General features: G+C 48.6%; 1 protein-coding gene across 1 annotated transcript in view; it reads left to right on the top strand.

The window, feature by feature from the left end:
- The window catches only part of sepsecs (Sep (O-phosphoserine) tRNA:Sec (selenocysteine) tRNA synthase), a 127630-nt gene that overhangs the window by 46347 nt on the left and 63789 nt on the right, over positions 1-17494 (top strand). Inside the window, exon 5 of the mRNA XM_072496508.1 lies at positions 8985-9143. Within this exon, the coding sequence (XP_072352609.1) occupies positions 8985-9143 (159 nt within the window). The remainder of the gene's footprint in view (positions 1-8984; positions 9144-17494) is intronic.

Here is a 17494-nt window from a genome sequence, read left to right as displayed (position 1 = left end):
CACATCCATCGGTTGTGGCGGTGAGACCCACGCAGACACGGGGAGAATGTACAAACTCCACACGGACAGTGACCTGGGGCCGGGATTGAACACGGGTCCTAGGCTTCATGAGGCAGTAGTGCTAACCACTCTCTGTGGAGATTATAAACTAACAGTCAATGGGATTCCAAGCTAGGTAGATACCCATGCCTCGAATCAAGACCTATAGTTCAGGTTAGCAGGTGGCCAGACATTCACTAAGTTGGATACGAGCCACACCTTTCTTCAACTTGAATTGGACGAGCATTATCGGAAGTTTGTTACAATCAACATGCACAAGGGTCTGTATGAGTATACGTACTTACCCTTCTGGGTCTCATCAGCATGCGCCATTTTTCTAACGGATTATGGAGAACATACCCCAAGGGTTACCCAAAGTGACTGTGTACTTGGATGACTTCCTGGTCATGGGGACTTCAGAACGAGAGCATCTGACAAACATAGAAAGGTCCTGCAAAGACTCTCAAGAACTGGGATACACCCGAGGAGGGAAAAATACCATCCAGGAGCCTTTCCGATAACGAGTGCAGATATTCTCAAATTGAAAAGGAGGACTTGACAGTTGTGTTTGGTATAAAAATATTCCACCAATGCACCTATGGTTGGCATTTTATAATAGTAGCAGACCACAAGGCCTGAATAGGATCTGTTGAAAAGGATAAGGCCAACCCCCTATTGCCTGCGCCTGGAAGGTGCATTAGGCCCTGTTACTTGCAGCTTATGAATACCTTTTAGAGCACTGCCCTGGAACTTGCATAGCTAATACCGATGCATTGAGTTGCGTCCCGCTGCCCACAAGTGGGCTCCTTTACCAGCATTGGAAGAGGTGTCCGCAGGGCAAATTAAGGCCTGGACACAAAAAGATCCAACTTTGTCTAAACTAAGGTACATGATGCTGAATGGTGGATTCAGAGAACAACCCTCAGAAGAAATGAAACCCTCTCTAACTAAGAAAGATAAGCTCAGTAGTTGTCCCTCATCCAGAGTGTTGTCCGATACTTATGGAACTACATAATGGCCACCCTGGAGTATTGAAAATGAAAATACTCGGCAGGAGCTACATCTGGTGGTCTGGCTTCGGCTCAGACATCACAAACTTGGTGAGGCGGTGCAATCTATGCCAGGATATCAGAAACACTCCCCCTCCATCTCTCTACATCCATGTGTGGGGGTACATACACACTTTGCTGGGCCTTTTATGCATTCTATGTTTTTGATCCTGGTAGATGCACACTCCAAATGGTTGGGGATACATAGCATTCCACTATCTCCCACACTACAGTCGAGAAATTACGACAGTCTCTGTATGCGCAGAATACCAGAAGTCCTTGTTTCCGATAATGGCACTGCCTCCAACAGTAGTGAGTTCCAAAACCTCATGCCATCCAATGGCATCGGACACATCAGAGCAGCACTTCATCACCCATCATCAAATGGGCTGCTGGAACGGGCGGTACTGACTTTTAAAACTAACATGAAGAAACAACCTGCGGCATTCATAGAGACCAAATTGGCACGATTTCTATTCGACTACTGCACCACTCCTCACAACAGAAATTGTTCCAGTGGAAATGTTCATGGGCTGGCAGCTTCGTGCGAGACTAAGCCTACCACTCCCAAACCTGGTGGGGAAAGTGAAAGTCCCAATAAGAAAACCAGAAAAGAACATTCGAAAGAGGCAATCAGGTTTACTTGAGGAACTTCAGAGATGGTCCCAGCTGGGTCCATGGGATCATAATGGAGAAAACAGGGTCAGTGTCCAACAAAGTGAAGGTCCAGGATAAGGTCATAAAGAAACATCGGGACCACCTAAAGAGCAAGGAGGCCACCCCCAAGCAAGCCTGCCGGAACCGGGCAACAGCTCGAAGCCGACCCACTGCCCATCGCTCTGGATAACGGGGACATGGACTCTGAGATAGAAGCAGAGGAAGCAGGTACCCCAGCTGTGAAGCGGATCCCGAAGAGGAGACCGCGTCAATAACTCTTTGGCGCTTCCTCTGGAAGTGAAGGTTCTTAATTTGGTTCACACCACCCGATCCAACCCCAGCCTCAACTGGACTCAGGCCGATCGGCAAGCAACGGATGGGAATTTCCCACAGCGAGGGTACCTGAGGGAGAAACAGACTTAAAAGGAGAGGGATGTTATGGTGGCCACAAAGGACACAGGGGATCATCAATAGATCTCCCCGTGGGCTTCGTGGAATATGAACTTCGCTATTGAGTGGGTGGGAGCTCGTCCAGTGGGAAACCAGCAACGGGGGTTTAAACCCCGCTGCTTCATCCCGGGCAAGTGTAGGTCCCCGGGCTTGGAGTTGTGCACTATAAGCTGCAGCTACAGCCTTTTCCATTCTATAAATGGAGGAGTATGGTGTTGGAAGACTAGCCTTGGCAAGATTATTACAGGGGTTATGAAAATCTGAGACAAATTGCAATCCAGTGAAATGAACAGCTTTTGCACTGTGATTTTAATGGTTAATAACTTTATACATTAAAAAAAATATATGTGTAGAAACAGATTCAGAGCTTTTCACAGGAATTAGTAAATCACACTGAACAGAGATGGAACTTGGAAGATCCGGAATCTTATTAAATTATCACAAGTACACATCGCTCGACAACTAATAGGAGGGTAATGTTCCCAATCTCGTGGTTATGAATATCAATGTTCAAAAGGGCTTGCAGGGTCTCACAGATCTTCAGCAATCTGTCCCCCAAAAGAGTACTAGGATTTTTGAAGCAGCTCAACAGTGGAATTAGGTCCGTAGAGCATGAACATACTGTTCTCTCTCAGAGTGACAGCATTACTGCTCCCACTCCCACTTCTGCTTTGTTGCCTGTCCGGCAGAAAGCCCAGAGCACTGCTGCCCACGGCGAGGTGCTGCAATCTGAATCTGGGTTTTCCTGGGCTATAGCTATATTTTGTTGCCCTGCAAGGCCATCTGCAGCGTCCCCAAGGAGTGTCAACCACCTTCCATGAGCATCCTTCCATCAGCAATGCTGTAGCCACTGGGGGTAGCACTGTATAGGAGTGCTAGGACAGGCAAAGGCAAATGGAAGACTAGCATTTAAAAAAATGCAGAAGGGTCATTATTTAATTTTTATACAAAATCTAGTGTAGTTTTGTTTTATAAATTAGGTTTTTGAATGTTTCTTTTCTGTTGAGTTTATTTTTACATTGTGGCAAGGGGATGCTGTGATCGTCATTAAAGAGGGACGGTACAGTGTGGGTACGGTGAATGGGAATTTGGGATGGGATTTACTAGAATAGTCAGGTAGATTATTCAGTGACATCCTGGCCACAAATAGGTCTCCTCTTTTTCTTCTCCTCCATTGCTCTTCATATAGCTGGTGGAAAGGGCTGTGTTCTCATGATTGTGAGGTAATGCAGCATGTAACAGACCCTGTGGATCTTGACTTTCGCTCTGCTGAGTACTGCAGGACTCCTTCAGAGCAGTCCAAGATGCAGAAGGTTTTTTCAGCACACCAAGGGCTTGATCTGGCACTTAGGTTTTGCTAAATACATGTTGCCCATGCGTGTGTGGATTGCATACCAAAGTCATGGGCCACATCAGGGGATTGGTTTGTCGTAGTCCTCCAAATGTTGAGGGCACAGCGGATTATTGCAGAATGAAGGCATTATAATTTCCACATTTGTAAACAAAAATACAAACTTTATAAAACAAGTTAAACAATGTAATTATGATTTTGTTAATTATATATGTTATATACTCAGTTTAACTCCTTATTTCTCCCAAGAACGCTGTTATATTTTCTGATATCTCAGAATTATTTACTTCTGTTGAGACCACCAACAAGTATTCCACAGTCCTTTGGAACTTCACACTTTAATTTTCTCCAATGTTCCAGTGAGTCTCACTAACATTTTCAGCAAGTTTCATTTACTACCTTTGACTGAGGATGCTTCAGTCCCTTGTTCAGGTTTCCGTTTCAATACTTCCCAACGAATTCTGTTGATTGTTTTCTCATGCAACAAGGTTATGTGAGGATCACTGTAGAATCTTCCACGAGCTACACACTAGGCAATCTTCCAGCTCTTGTTGCATCACAAAATTCAAACTAAGATTAAGCCTCGCCCATATTCCACACGGTGAATGATGAAGTTAGCTGTTCCTCTGTTTACATGACAGGTCTAACTGTCATTCACTTATTTCTGTGTTCGGAACCATGTGAAACTTTAAGTTGACTTTATATTTGTCTGTTAAGAAAGGTGGGACATGGTTTCAGTTTAATTTAGTTTTCTTTGTGAGCTTGGTGCTGGGACATCTGGAATGCCTCCGGGCAAAGAGATCCCGTTTTCTGGATAGGTTTTATGCGTGCATTTTTAATATGGTTTTATAACGCTTGAAATGAAACGATTGGTTACAAAAAGGTTAGCAGTTTAGTGATTTGGGGGAAAATCGCAAAGTAGAAAACATTGGGTGTGACTTAACTAAATCAGATAAAGTTCCATAGTGAGCGTGTTTAGCCGCGTGTTTACTGGCACTCGCAATGCCGAGAAACACAACCCTATAAAAAAGCACCTGGGTTAGATAGGGGGCCTCAACGGGAAAGGTGCGGCCGAGGCTGCACATAGCCCCGTTTTGTGCCTGGGGAGCTACGCTCGCCAGAACTCCTCAGTGTAGCGAGATGGCGTCCTGACCTCTGGAGTCCCTGAAGCAACCCCCCACCTGCTCCAACACACTATGGACTATGGACTATGGGAGGGTGTCGCCCCCCCCCCCCCCTCTGCACATTCCAACACCCGAGCAGCGCACCCCCTAGCCTGATCGGCACCACGCATACTGGCGAAATCGGGATCCTACCGTAAAGTGACGAGAAAGCAATTATCACCACTTAAGCCCTATTTCCATACATTTAACGAGAGCCACACCATATCTACACCTCCCGTGATTCAGTGGTCTCCCCAGCAAGTGGTCACGCTGGCGCTGATTAGTACTCCCTTTGAAAAGCGTGAACCTGGTGGATGGGCTGCTGTAGGGAGCCGAGAAGGTGGGCAGCCATCTTCGCTCACAGGCAATGAGCCCGGGCACATTGGGCATGCAGCCCCCATGTTCAGGGTGGGAGCGGGGGTGCAACTGGGGACTGCAACCCCGGGTGGGGCTGGGCAGCCATGGGAGGGTAGGGGGGCTCTGCTGGATGGGGGGGGGGGGGGGGGGGGGGGGCGTCGGATGTGAGCAGGCCCGCCATGCCAACCCCTGGACCATGTGTTCCCATTCCGGGGGCGACCCCTGCCCCTGCCTATCTGCCCCAACGACCACCCATAACTCCCATTGATCGCAGAGGGCTCTGGCATTGCGGTTGAAGGCTATTGTTAATAGGGATATAATTGTGGTTAAGTGTGTGCTTCACATATCCCAAGTCGACCCCCATGGGCGGGCCATTGATCACCCCGGGGATGGAACCTAGCCCCGCGCACGCGGGTTGTGCGTGAACAGGGTGTCACGGTTCAGGGGTGTGGGGGGTGGGGCATGGGATTGGTTGTCGGTCCGCATCGCGGAACAAAGAGGCAACATACTGGTTGTGGCGAGGGTATTTTAATGTTCCTCGTAAAAGTGTGCACCATTGCCCCACTCCCCCGATGGTGCCGCCCCACTATCCCCACCCTTCCTCCTTCTCTCCCCCAAACACCCCACAGCGCCCTCTCCCCCAACGCACACTCTACTCCTTACCCCCTTTACTCCTTACCCCCCCCCCCACCCCAGTACCCTCAGTGATCCTCAATGTGCTTAGCCTTCCTTGCTCTACCGCTATTCTTGATGTATCCCCAACATGCACATCACAGGGGGAGGCAGACAGCTGCTTACCATACCCTGTGGCCTTGAATGCCCCTGGCGGGTGTCCTCTGGGGCCGGAAGGCCCCGGCGCACATGTCGGCGGTACATGCACATCCGTGCCGCCCTGTTCCAGATACTGGCTGTGAGATGCAGCTTCGTCAGAAGGGTGGAACGTGGGGGAGCCAGTGGCCACCGTCGCCAATCATAGGATTGGTCTGGGTTGCCACCCAGCGCCCCCATAGGGCCGTGGAGTTCACCTCGGGATGGCAGGGCGGCTGGGTTGAGCCCCGGCAGCCCCTGTGCCATCTGGCTCTGCCAGCCCTGGCTGCACCCCGATGTCTGCACCATGACGTTGAAGCCCTCGACGATGCTCATCAGTGATTGTGCCATGTTCGGCAGTGACTCAGCAATGCACACCTGCGACTGGGATAATCTCCGCAGTGCCTCATCTATTCTCATCTGAGACCTCATCAAGGTCAGTCTGGTACTGGGTCACGTCCCCCATCGAGTTGGACAGTCTACCGAGGTTCTTAGCTATGGCCGACACAGACTGTGCAACGCCTTGGACACCTTCACTCTTGTTGCCGACATCATGCACCAGGCTCTCCACTGCAGTCAGCACTCTAGCCTCGGTGCCAAGCATTGCCGGCGACAATCCCTGTGCCAGTAGCCTCTGGGGCTCCTCCAACCGGCTAAGGACATGCTGGAGTGTCACTGATGTCTCCCTCTGAATATCCCAGCCACTCCCTAATGTCTCCATCAGCTCCGGATAAACCTGTTCCAAAGGCTCATCATCTGGCTCGGGCCCAGCTGGGTCCTGGGACTGCTGTCTCGTCTGGCCGTTCCTGCCTCCACCCGATGTGCAACAGCGACTGTCTGGTGCTCACCAGGTTGTGCCCCAGAAACCTGACCACTAGTGTTGGGCCCGCCGAGGTGTGTGTATCTTCACTGGTGGAGGGTGGGGATGTGAGCTGTGACACATCGATTGTGGCATTCTCGGAGCTCTCCTCTGATGTGTTCTCGTGGGAGGCAGGGAAGGGGGCCACCCCGGATGGTTGACGCCGTCGGCTGGAGGATCTGCAGGAGAATGAACACATGGTCGGTGGGAGGGATGGGTCAGTCTGTATGGCATTAGCAATTCGCGTGGATCCTCACCTCTGTGGCTTGCGCCAACCTCTGCATTGGTGCCCCTTTTGTCCTCAGCCACCGCTTTCACCTCAAGGACTCGTTCCTCGAAGGTCATGAGGACTCTTATGTCCGGCACACCTCTGCAAATCTTGGCCCTCTCCCGGTGATTGTGGGAGAGCTCCCCCTGCGGAAACACAGAGAGGGCTTCATTAGCCACACGTGCGGTTCACATTGGTGGGGGTGGGGGGGGGAAGGTGGTGTGAAGGGAGGGTTGGGGTGAAGGGAGGGGGGCAAGTGGAAGGTTGGGGAATGCTGCTCACATTAGTTGGGCAGGGGGTTTCGGGGGGGGGGGGTCAACTCACTTGTGTATAGCATGTTGACCTTCTTACGGCACTGGAGGCCAGTCCTCTTCGTCACGCTTCCCGAGCTAGTGGCCGCTGCCACTTCATTCCGGGCGCCACTGGCTGCCCTGTGGCTCACCCTCCGGGGAACAGGAGATCCCTCCGGCCTTGACCGTGTCTAAGAGCCTCCCCAGGTCCGCGTCTTCAAACCTTGGGACCGGTTGTCTCGGCGCCAGGCTGTGAGCTGAGTGGGGTTGGCTGTGCAAGGGCTGATTAAGTGCTGCTTGACCTTGTTGGGGAGGGTGCAGGGAGGTGCTGGCGAGCGCAGTTCCGGCAAATCGGCTGCTGAGCCTTTATTTGTGGCGTGACACAAATGGGGCCTTCTTAAGTGGACCACTTAACGTTGAATTGCATTGCCAGCCTCAAAGTGCTAAGCGCTGGGAAGCTTGCGGCATTTCCCGCTGCTGCCTCACTTGGAAATCATTCCAGAGAAGTGTGCCCTGTATTCCAAGAAGAATGCTTACTACTCCAACCATGTCTGGGAGCAAGAGGTTTGTGCAGAAGCCTGAACAAAACCCTTTAGCACTTGCCACTTCACTCCCTGTAGCCATGAGTAGCTTTAAACAACTCCAGAAATCACCAAATACTTCTACAATTGCAACAACAACCAGTTGAAATCAATCAGCAACTAACATGTAAGTAGTTGATGATTCCTTTAGAAACTCTAGAGGGAGACCATCCCACTGCTGAATTCCTACTCTGCATGTTTCCCACATTCGCACCCTCCATGTCCACAAATGTCCTAACAAGAATTGTGTGCACACTGTAGCTGCCGTATTGGAACAAAATGATACTTATATAACACAAAATTGAGTGTTACGCAGCTGTATTTCACAACCAGTGTTTTAAATGAAAGGAAGACAAGATAGCATCTACAGCACATCCATTTTCTACATTCCAAAATGTGTTCATCCTTAAAATGTACCACAACCAGTTCTTCATAATAGCTGGAGCTGGAGAAGAACTATCTGATTATCTTTTTGGCAGATTGCAAATCTCAAGAAAAATTGTAATTTAGTACAGTAGCATGTTTTGAAGTAAAGTGCTATTCTACATGAGCTTTTGTTTTCTAAAATATTACAGAGAAGCCGAGTGCCCTATTGATGAGATGCTGAATTTCTCAACCCACAGTGTGCAATATACAAACAAGTAAAATTAGACGGTTAGGAGAGAGGCCAGGTGCTGGTAATCCAAAAATGTATTCTACGAATATAATGAATTGGTTAATTCAGAAGTATTCCTTTATTGCTCCACGTTTAGATTTACAAGGAAAACTGTTACCTATTTGCTTTGTCTATACCTTTCCTTCTTTCAGTTGCTGACTTGTATATTAATTGCTCAGAATAATACTCTACAACTTGATCTTTGCTGGTGCAGGTTCTTGCTGTTCAATTTTCCTCAGGCAATTCCGCAGTTTGGACTCTTTTTAATTGACTCTTTTATACACGTTCACCCTTCTGCGCTGGATACAATTATAATTGACATTCTTTGACAAAATAGTTAGCAAATAATTAGACGATTAAATCCTATCCTTCATGGCCATCAAATGTGTGGATATTGTTTAACTCTCTTGATAATCTGTACTCTGAAGATGCTGACAGTGAACCTCTTCTATTACCAGGTGTTCGAACTGTTTCTAGCTGCTTTGTGGTTCCAATGGCAACAGGAATGAGCCTGACTCTTTGCTTCCTTGCATTGCGACATAGGAGACCTAAAGCAAAGTTTATCATATGGCCAAGGATTGATCAGAAATCATGCTTCAAATCAATGATCACTGCAGGTACAAAATTAAAATTCATGGTATCGGTATCAGATAGTAACTGAACATGGTCTTCTGCCCCAACTGTCACTGTTTTCCTGTTTTTGCTGTTCTGATCTCTCGTTCGTCTATAATGTTTATTCTATTTTATTATCTTACTTCACTTCATTAACTTTGTTGAGGTTGTGTACCCTCCCATAGGGGTACACATCACATTTTACAGCCTCCCTGATATTTCATCTCCCTTTCCTCCCTGGGGAAACACTCCTGTTTCTTGGAGAATATTCCCAGGATGTCATCATTACAACTGTAAGTCTTTCTGCAGCTCTGTATGCGAAACATAGAAAAAAGAAGGAGGAGGAGGCGATTCAGCCCTTCATGCCTGCTGTGCCATTCATTATGATCATGGCTGATCATCAGGGTCAATACCCTGATCCCGCCTTCCCCCAATATCCCTTGATCCATTTAGCCCCAAGAGTTTTATCTAATTCCTTCTTGAAATTACAGAATATTTTGGCCTCAGCTACTTTCTGTGGTAACAAATTCTACAGATTCACCATTCTCTGGGTGAAGACTTTTCTCCTCACCTTCAACACTAAAAGATTTACTCCTTATCCTCAAACTTTAACCCTAGCTTGGACTCCCCCACCATCGGGAGCATTCTTTCTGACTCAACCCTGTCTAATTATGATGTGGAGATGCCGGCGTTGGACTGGGGTGAGCACAGTAAGAAGTTTTACAACACCAGGTTAAAGTCCAACAGGTTTGTTTCGATGTCACTAGCTTTCGGATCGCTGCTCCTTCCTCAGGTGAATGAAGAGGTATGTTCCAGAAACACATATATAGACAAATTCAAAGATGCCAAACAATGCTTGGAATACGAGCATTAGCAGGTGATTAAATCTTTACAGATCCAGAGATGGGGTAACCCCAGGTTAAAGAGGTGTGAATTGTACCAAGCCAGGACAGTTGGTAGGATTTCGCAGGCCAGATGGTGGGGGATGAATGTAATGCGACATGAATCCCAGGTCCCGGTTGAGGCCGCACTCATGTGTGCGGAACTTGGCTATAAGTTTCTGCTCGGCGATTCTGCGTTGTCGCGGGTCCTGAAGGCCGCCTTGGAGAACGCTTACCCGGAGATCAGAGGCTGAATGCCCTTGACTGCTGAAGTATTCCCTGACTGGAAGGGAACATTCCTGCCTGGTGATTGTTGCGCGATGTCCGTTCATTCGTTGTCGCAGCGTCTGCATGGTCTCGCCAATGTACCACACTTCGGGACATCCTTTCCTGCAGCATATGAGGTAGACAACGTTGGCCGAGTCGCACGAGTATGTACCGCGTACCTGGTGGGTGGTGTTCTCACGTGTAATAGTGGTATCCATGCCGATGATCTGGCACGTCTTGCAGAGATTGCCATGGCAGGGTTGTGTGGTGTCGTGGTCACTGTTCTGAAGACTGGGTAGTTTGCTGCAAACAATGGTTTGTTTGAGGTTGCGCGGTTGTTTGAAGGCAAGTAGTGGGGGTGTGGGGATGACCTTGGCAAGATGTTCATCGTCATCAATGACGTGTTGAAGGCTGTGAAGAAGATGACGTAGTATCTCCGCTCCGGGGAAGTACTGGACGACGAAGGGTATTCTGTCGGTTGTGTCCCATGTTTGTCTTCTGAGGAGGTCGGTGCGGTTTTTCGCTGTGGCGCGTTGGAACTGTCGATCGATGAGTCGAGTGCCATATCCCGTTCGTACGAGGGCACCTTTCAACGTCTGTAGATGTCTGTTACGCTCCTCCTCGTCTGAGCAGATCCTGTGTATACGGAGCGCTTGTCCATAGGGGATGGCTTCTTTAATGTGTTTAGGGTGGAAGCTGGAGAAGTGGAGCATCATGAGGTTATCCGTGGGTTTGCGGTAAAGCGAAGTGCTGAGGTGACCGTCCTTGATGGAGACGAGTGTGTCCAAGAATGCAACTGATTTTGAAGAGTAGTCCATGGTGAGTCTGATGGTTGGATGGAACTTATTAATGTCATTGTGTAGTCATTTCAGTGATTCTTCGCCGTGGGTCCAAAGGAAAAAAATGTATCTGGTGTATAACGTCGGTTGAAGGTCCTGTGCGGTGAGTAGGTCCTGTTCAGACTTGTGCATGAAGATGTAGGCCTATTGGGGTGCGAATTTGGTCCCCATGGCTGTTCCGTGCGTCTGGATGAAGAACTTGTTGTCGAAGGTGAAGACCTGATCCAGAATGAAGCGGATGAGTTGCAGAATTGCGTCTGGAGATTGGCAGTTGTCGGTGTTGAGTACTGAGGCTGTTGCAGCAATGCCGTCGTCATGGGGGATTCTGGTGTAGAGTGCCGAGACGTCCATTGTGACGAGGAATGTTCCTGGTTCAACTGGTCCATGGGTGCTGAGTTTCTGTAGGAAGTCCGTCGTATCGCGACAGAAGCTGGGCGTACCTTGTACGATGGGTTTCAAGATGACCTCGATGTAGCCAGAGAGGTTCTCACACAAGGTCCCATTGCCTGAAACGATAGGGCGGCCTGGTGTGTTGGCCTTATGTATTTTCGGGAGGCAGTAGAGATCTCCAATACGGGGAGTACGTGGGATGAGAGCACGTAGGGTGCTCTGAAGATCTGGATCCAAGGTCTTGATCAGTCTGTTAAGTTGGTGGATGTGTTCCTTGGTTGGATCTGCGGGTAACTGTCTGTAGTGTTCTTGGTTGTTCAGTTGTCGGTATACTTCTTTGCAGTAGTCCGTTCTGTTCAGTACGACAGTGGCCCCTCCTTTGTCTGCAGGTTTGATGACGATGCTGCGGTTGGTCTTGAGAGCGCGGATGGCATTGCGTTGTGCTTGGGTGACGTTCGGGGCTGTCTTGTGAATGCGACTGATGAATCTGGCATTGACGCGACTCCTGACGGCTCTCCGGGTAAGTGTTCTCCAAGGCGGCCTTCAGGACGCTCGACAACGCAGAATTGCCGAGCAGAAACTTATAGCCAAGTTCCGCACACATGAGTGCGGCCTCAACCGGGACCTGGGATTCATGTCGCATTACATTCAACCCCCACCATCTGGCCTGCGAAATCCTACCAACTGTCCTGGCTTGATACAATTCACACCTCTTTAACCTGGGGTTACCCCATCTCTGGATCTGTAAAGATTTAATCACCTGCTAATGGTCGCATTCCAAGCATTGTTTGGCATCTTTGAATTTGTCTATATCTGTGTTTCTGGAACAGACCTCTGCATTCACCTGAGGAAGGAGCAGCGCTCCGAAAGCTAGTGACATCGAAACAAACCTGTTGGACTTTAACCTGGTGTTGTAAGACTTCGTACTGTCTAATTATGTTAGAATTTTGTAAGCTTTTATGAGATCCCCTCTCACTCTTCTAAACTCCAATGAATATAATCCTAACCGATTTACTCTCCTTATATGACAGTCCCGCCATCCTAGGAATCAGCTTTGTAAACCTTCGCTGCACTCCCTCCATAGTAAGAACATCCTCCCTCAGACAAGGACACCAAAACTACATATAATACTCCAGGTGTGGCCTCACCAATGGCCTATACAATTGCAGTAAAACATCTCTATTCTTATACTCAAATCCTCTCGCTATGAAGGCCCATATACCATTTACCTTCTTTACTGCCTGCTGTATCTGCGTGCTTACTTTCAGTGACTGATGCACGAGGACACCAAGGTCTCACTGAGTATCCACCTCTTTTAATTTACATCCATTCAAATAATAATCTGCCTTCCTATTTTTGCCACCGAAGCAGATGACTTCACATTTACTGGATCGACACATTAGATGTAGGACTTCTTATTTTCAAATAAGAGACGAGGGTATGGTGGGTATGCAAAAACTTGGTTAGTACACTTCAAAAATACAAAAAAACAAAAGCCCAGCAGGACATAAGGAAGAAAACAATGGAAAGAGATCAGAGACAAAGAGAGTGGACAACACGTGAGCCAGTAGCTTTATACCTGCAGGATTTGATACCCCCCCATCCCCTTTCTCTTCCCTATTGGCTTACAAGTTTTGAATTGTGACTTCTGAATAGTGGTCCTTACCATCACTTACATTGGTATATAACTTACTGGCTCTGTACATTTGCAGTCTGGATCCTAAAAGGCTGGTGTAACATTTCGCTTTTATCACCGCCAAGCTGCAAACTTATCATCTGACCTTGACTTAGAACAATACAAGCTTGTATTTCAACTTCAGTTACAATATTTTCAAAACTTGGCTTTAACTATTTCCCTACAGTAGAGGTTCTTCACCTGTGTTTTTTTAAATATTCACCATATATAGGGACCAGGCTCCCCTTCCTTACATTGCAGTGTAGGGAAAAGAGGGGCCGAATACTGAATTTATGATATGGTGTTCATACTGCAACATGGGGAAATCATCTGAAAACATAATGCAAGGTTCCACATGTACTCTGATGGCACCAAGGTACATTTCCCCACCACCTTAACCTCGCCACCGCATTTCTTGACCTCTCCCTCATTTGCCACACTGCCTTTCCAATCTCCAGTTGTGGACAAATAGAATTTCCTCCAATTAAATACTGGGATGATAAAAGTCATAGTCTTTCGACGCCTTCACAAGTTCGGTTACCCAATCACTGGCTCAATCCCTCTCCCTGACAATAGCCTGAGGTTGAGCCAGAGGAACAGCGCCTCATCATTTTACTCGGCACTCTACAACCTTCTGAACTCCACATTGGGCTCAGCAATTTTAGATCATAACCATTGCCTCTATTTTGTTTATTTTTTTGATGGCTCATTTTTAAATTCTTGTTTCTTTCTTTATTCCTTCATTTAACATTTGGACAATTGTTCTCCAGCAACTCACACTTCACATGGGAACACCTTTTTGTTTTTTCGCTTGTCCCATTACCATTAATTTTGGCAACAGTACACAGCCTTTTGAACTCCTCTCTTCACTTAAACATGTCTGAATGTCCATCTTCTACCTTGATTCTTTCTATTTGGTACCAATAAAGCCTCTGGATCAATCTTACATCTTTACTGTCAATGTCACATTTCAGCAGCATGTCTATTAGCTTTTGGTGATAACCACAACCAAATAATCTGTGAGGCATATGTAAAGCTCTTGTCTACTCCTAGATATTTGTCGAAGATTAGCTTAGATTAAACATTCCCTTTCTTGTTCTTAGATGCCATGCTGTTACTTCACCAATGTTTGGAGCTTTTACTATGTCCAGTAGTTTTAAAGCATTCTTTACTTCTGATATCAGAATGTTTCGTCCTTCATTATGTTGAGGACTCCCACAAATTGGATCTTCCTATAGTTGACTTATATATTCTGTCCATCTTTTTGCTATTGCATCCTTTTCAATTGGTCTTTTATTCATCCAAAATCTGTTGTTTTATCTTTCTTCCTACCTGTCAAAGATTTCACTTGCATAACTCTCATTTTGTGTTTTGTTTCCAGCTCCAGTACCTCATCAGACGTCCTAAAGACCATTACTCTTTAGGTTCCCTAAGTGTATTCTTTATTTTCTTTTCAACTTCATCATACTCAGGTGTTTCTTTTCTTTCCTCTTTCTATCATCATTGCTAGGATCTCATCTGTTATCCACTCCTTGTCTCTTTTTCTTTTCTGTTTTGGCAATATGTCCTTTGCAGAATTTTGCATACTCTCATTCATGAATAAACTAAAACTTCCATGGGTAAGAATTGTGGGCAAGAATGTAGAAAACATGTGGTTTGCTGATGACACAGTGCTACTTGCAGAATCAGAAGAGGCCCTACAAAATATTGGAGATCGAGTAAAATCTTGAAGTTTGGAATTTGGATTGAGTATTTTCCAACACCATGCCCAGAAATCTGGAGCTGTATTCAATGTAGGTGATGAGGACCCCTCTCCAGGAGCTTGCAAGCAAGTTACTTTTAAAGCTCCCATACAGCTTGTCCCCCATACTCCACTGCTGGATGAATACCAGCAGTGGCAGAATGAAGACCTTAGGTGGCCATTAGTTAAGGGCTGATGCTCGATCAATAGCTCCTGAGACGAGATTGCAGACAGTTGAAGGCTTTATTGCACTAGATGTTTCCCCCAGCAGCGCAGGTACAGAATGCAGCTGCTGGGGAGACACAGGCTTTTATACTCCGCCTTACTGGGCGGAACCAGCAGGCAGGCTTAACCAATGAAAATAGAGTCTCAGGTACCTCCCATACCAATGGTCTTACAGCATTATTCAGGGTACCGTAATACCGCTAATACCGACGACCACATTCACCCCCGTTAAAAAAAGAGTCCGGCGGGGGTGGTGGTCTTATGTTATACAGTGGTAGAGGTGTAGGTTATGGTGGTACCCGGTATACATTAGCAGTGTTTTGCCTCGTTACATGTCGCAACTATTTACAGTAATTATTTACAGTCAGAGTGAAGCAATTAGTCGATCGGGGGCCCTGGTCGTCCTCTGCGATCGTCGTAGCTTCGGCAGTGATGCAGGCGCCGGCTCGGGCATCCGTGGCTCCGAGAGCGTGGCTTCGGCTTCTTCAGCAGCTTCATCACCCCTAGATGGAACCAATGGAAGGACCGATCCACCTGGGAAGGGGGCGGCTGTGGGGTGCGCCGGTGGGAGGGAGGATGGGGTCGGTAGTGGAGGTGTGGGTGGGGATCCAGCGGGCGGCAGGTCCCGTAGGGAGATCGTATCCTGTCGGCCGTTGGCGTACGCCACATAGGCGTATTGAGGGGTAGCGTGCAGGAAGTGAACCCTCTCGACCAATTGGTCCGACTTCTGCGCCTGCACGTGTTTGCGGAGCAGGGTGGGTCCAGGAGCTGCCAGCCAGGTTGGGAGCAAGGTCCCATAGGAGGACTTCCGAAGGAAGACAAGGAGACGTTCATGAGGGGTTGGTTGGTCGTGGTACATAGCATTGATCGGATGGAGTGGAGAGCATCCGGGAGGACCTCCTGCCAGCGGGAGACTGGGAGATTCCTGGACCGTAGGGCCAGTAGGACGGTCTTCCAGACCTTTCCGTTCTCCCTCTCCACCTGCCTGTTTCCCCGGGGATTGTAACTGGTCGTCCTGCTCGAGGCAATGCCCTTGCTGAGGAGGAATTGACGCAGTTCGTTGCTCATGAAGGAGGACCCCCGACTTCCGGTCGTGGCGATGCGGAGCTAAGCCGCGCGTTTCGGCAGCTCCCGCGACAACGGACTTTCGGGCTCTCCAGAGGAGCCCCATCGGAGCTTTCTTCGGATTAATCCCGTGTGGGAAGGTGCAGTGAGGTCCCCCCCCTACAATATATGGCAGGGATCAGCGGTGGAGCGACGAGGAAAGAGGCCCTGGAGCAGAGACCAAAACGAGGGGAAGAAGGCAAGATGGCGGAGGGTGGAGTGCGAGCAGCGTGGGGGCCAGACCAGCAGGAGTTCCTCAAGAGATGTGTGGAGGAGCTGAAAAAGGAGGTGCTGGCTCCGATGCTGCTGGCGATCGAGGGGCTGAAGGAGACCCAGGCGGTGGAGCTTCATGAGGTGAATGATAAAGTGAATACCAACGAGGACAAGATCCTGGGCCTGGCAGTAAAAATGGAGGTGCACGAGGCGGTGCACAGGAAGTGGGCCGAGAGAATTGAGGTCCTGGAGAACAGGTCGAGGAGGAAGAACCTTCGGATTCTGGGTCTTCCCGAAGGAGTGGAGGGAGCTGATGCCGGGGCGTACGTGAGTACGATGCTCCATTCGCTGATGGGTGCGGCGGTCTCTCCGACCCCCCTGGAGCTGGAAGAGGCTCACCGAGTCCTGGCGAGGAGACCCAAGGCAGATGAGCCACCAAGGGCGATAATGGCAAGGTTCCATCGCTTCACGGACAAAGAAAGTGTGCTGAGATGGGCCAAGAAGGCGCGGAGCAGCAGATGGGAGAACGCGGTGATCCGAGTCTACCAGGATTGGAGCGCGGAGGTGGCAAAGAGGAGAGCTGGCTTCAACCGGGCCAAGGCGGTACTGCATAGAAAAAGAGTCCGGTTTGGCATGCTGCAGCCTGCGCGACTGTGGGTCACTTATCAGGACCGACACCATTATTTTGAAACGCCAGAAGAGGCTTGGACCTTTATCCATACGGAAAAACTGGACTCGAACTGAGGGGATCTGGTTGTATATGGGGTTGTAAATATGGGTAAAGAATATTTTGTGGGTGGGTTGATGGATGGGCATGTGGGGTAGAGTTCTGGTTACAATTCCTAAAATTTCCTTTTTTCTTTTCTGTAGACAAAATGATGATGATGGGGAATGTGGGCGTCGGTGCTGGAGGGAGGCGAGACTCCGGGATGAGGGAGCTGGGGTGATGGCCGCAACAGGAGCTGCGCCACAGGGGCTGGTTCAGGAAAGCGCGGGCTTTTTCCCGCGCCAAAAGTGGGGG

This window comes from Scyliorhinus torazame, chromosome 3, assembly GCF_047496885.1.
Source record: "Scyliorhinus torazame isolate Kashiwa2021f chromosome 3, sScyTor2.1, whole genome shotgun sequence".
Classification (NCBI taxonomy): Eukaryota; Metazoa; Chordata; class Chondrichthyes; order Carcharhiniformes; family Scyliorhinidae; genus Scyliorhinus; species Scyliorhinus torazame.
This window is presented reverse-complemented; position numbering and strand designations above follow the sequence as displayed.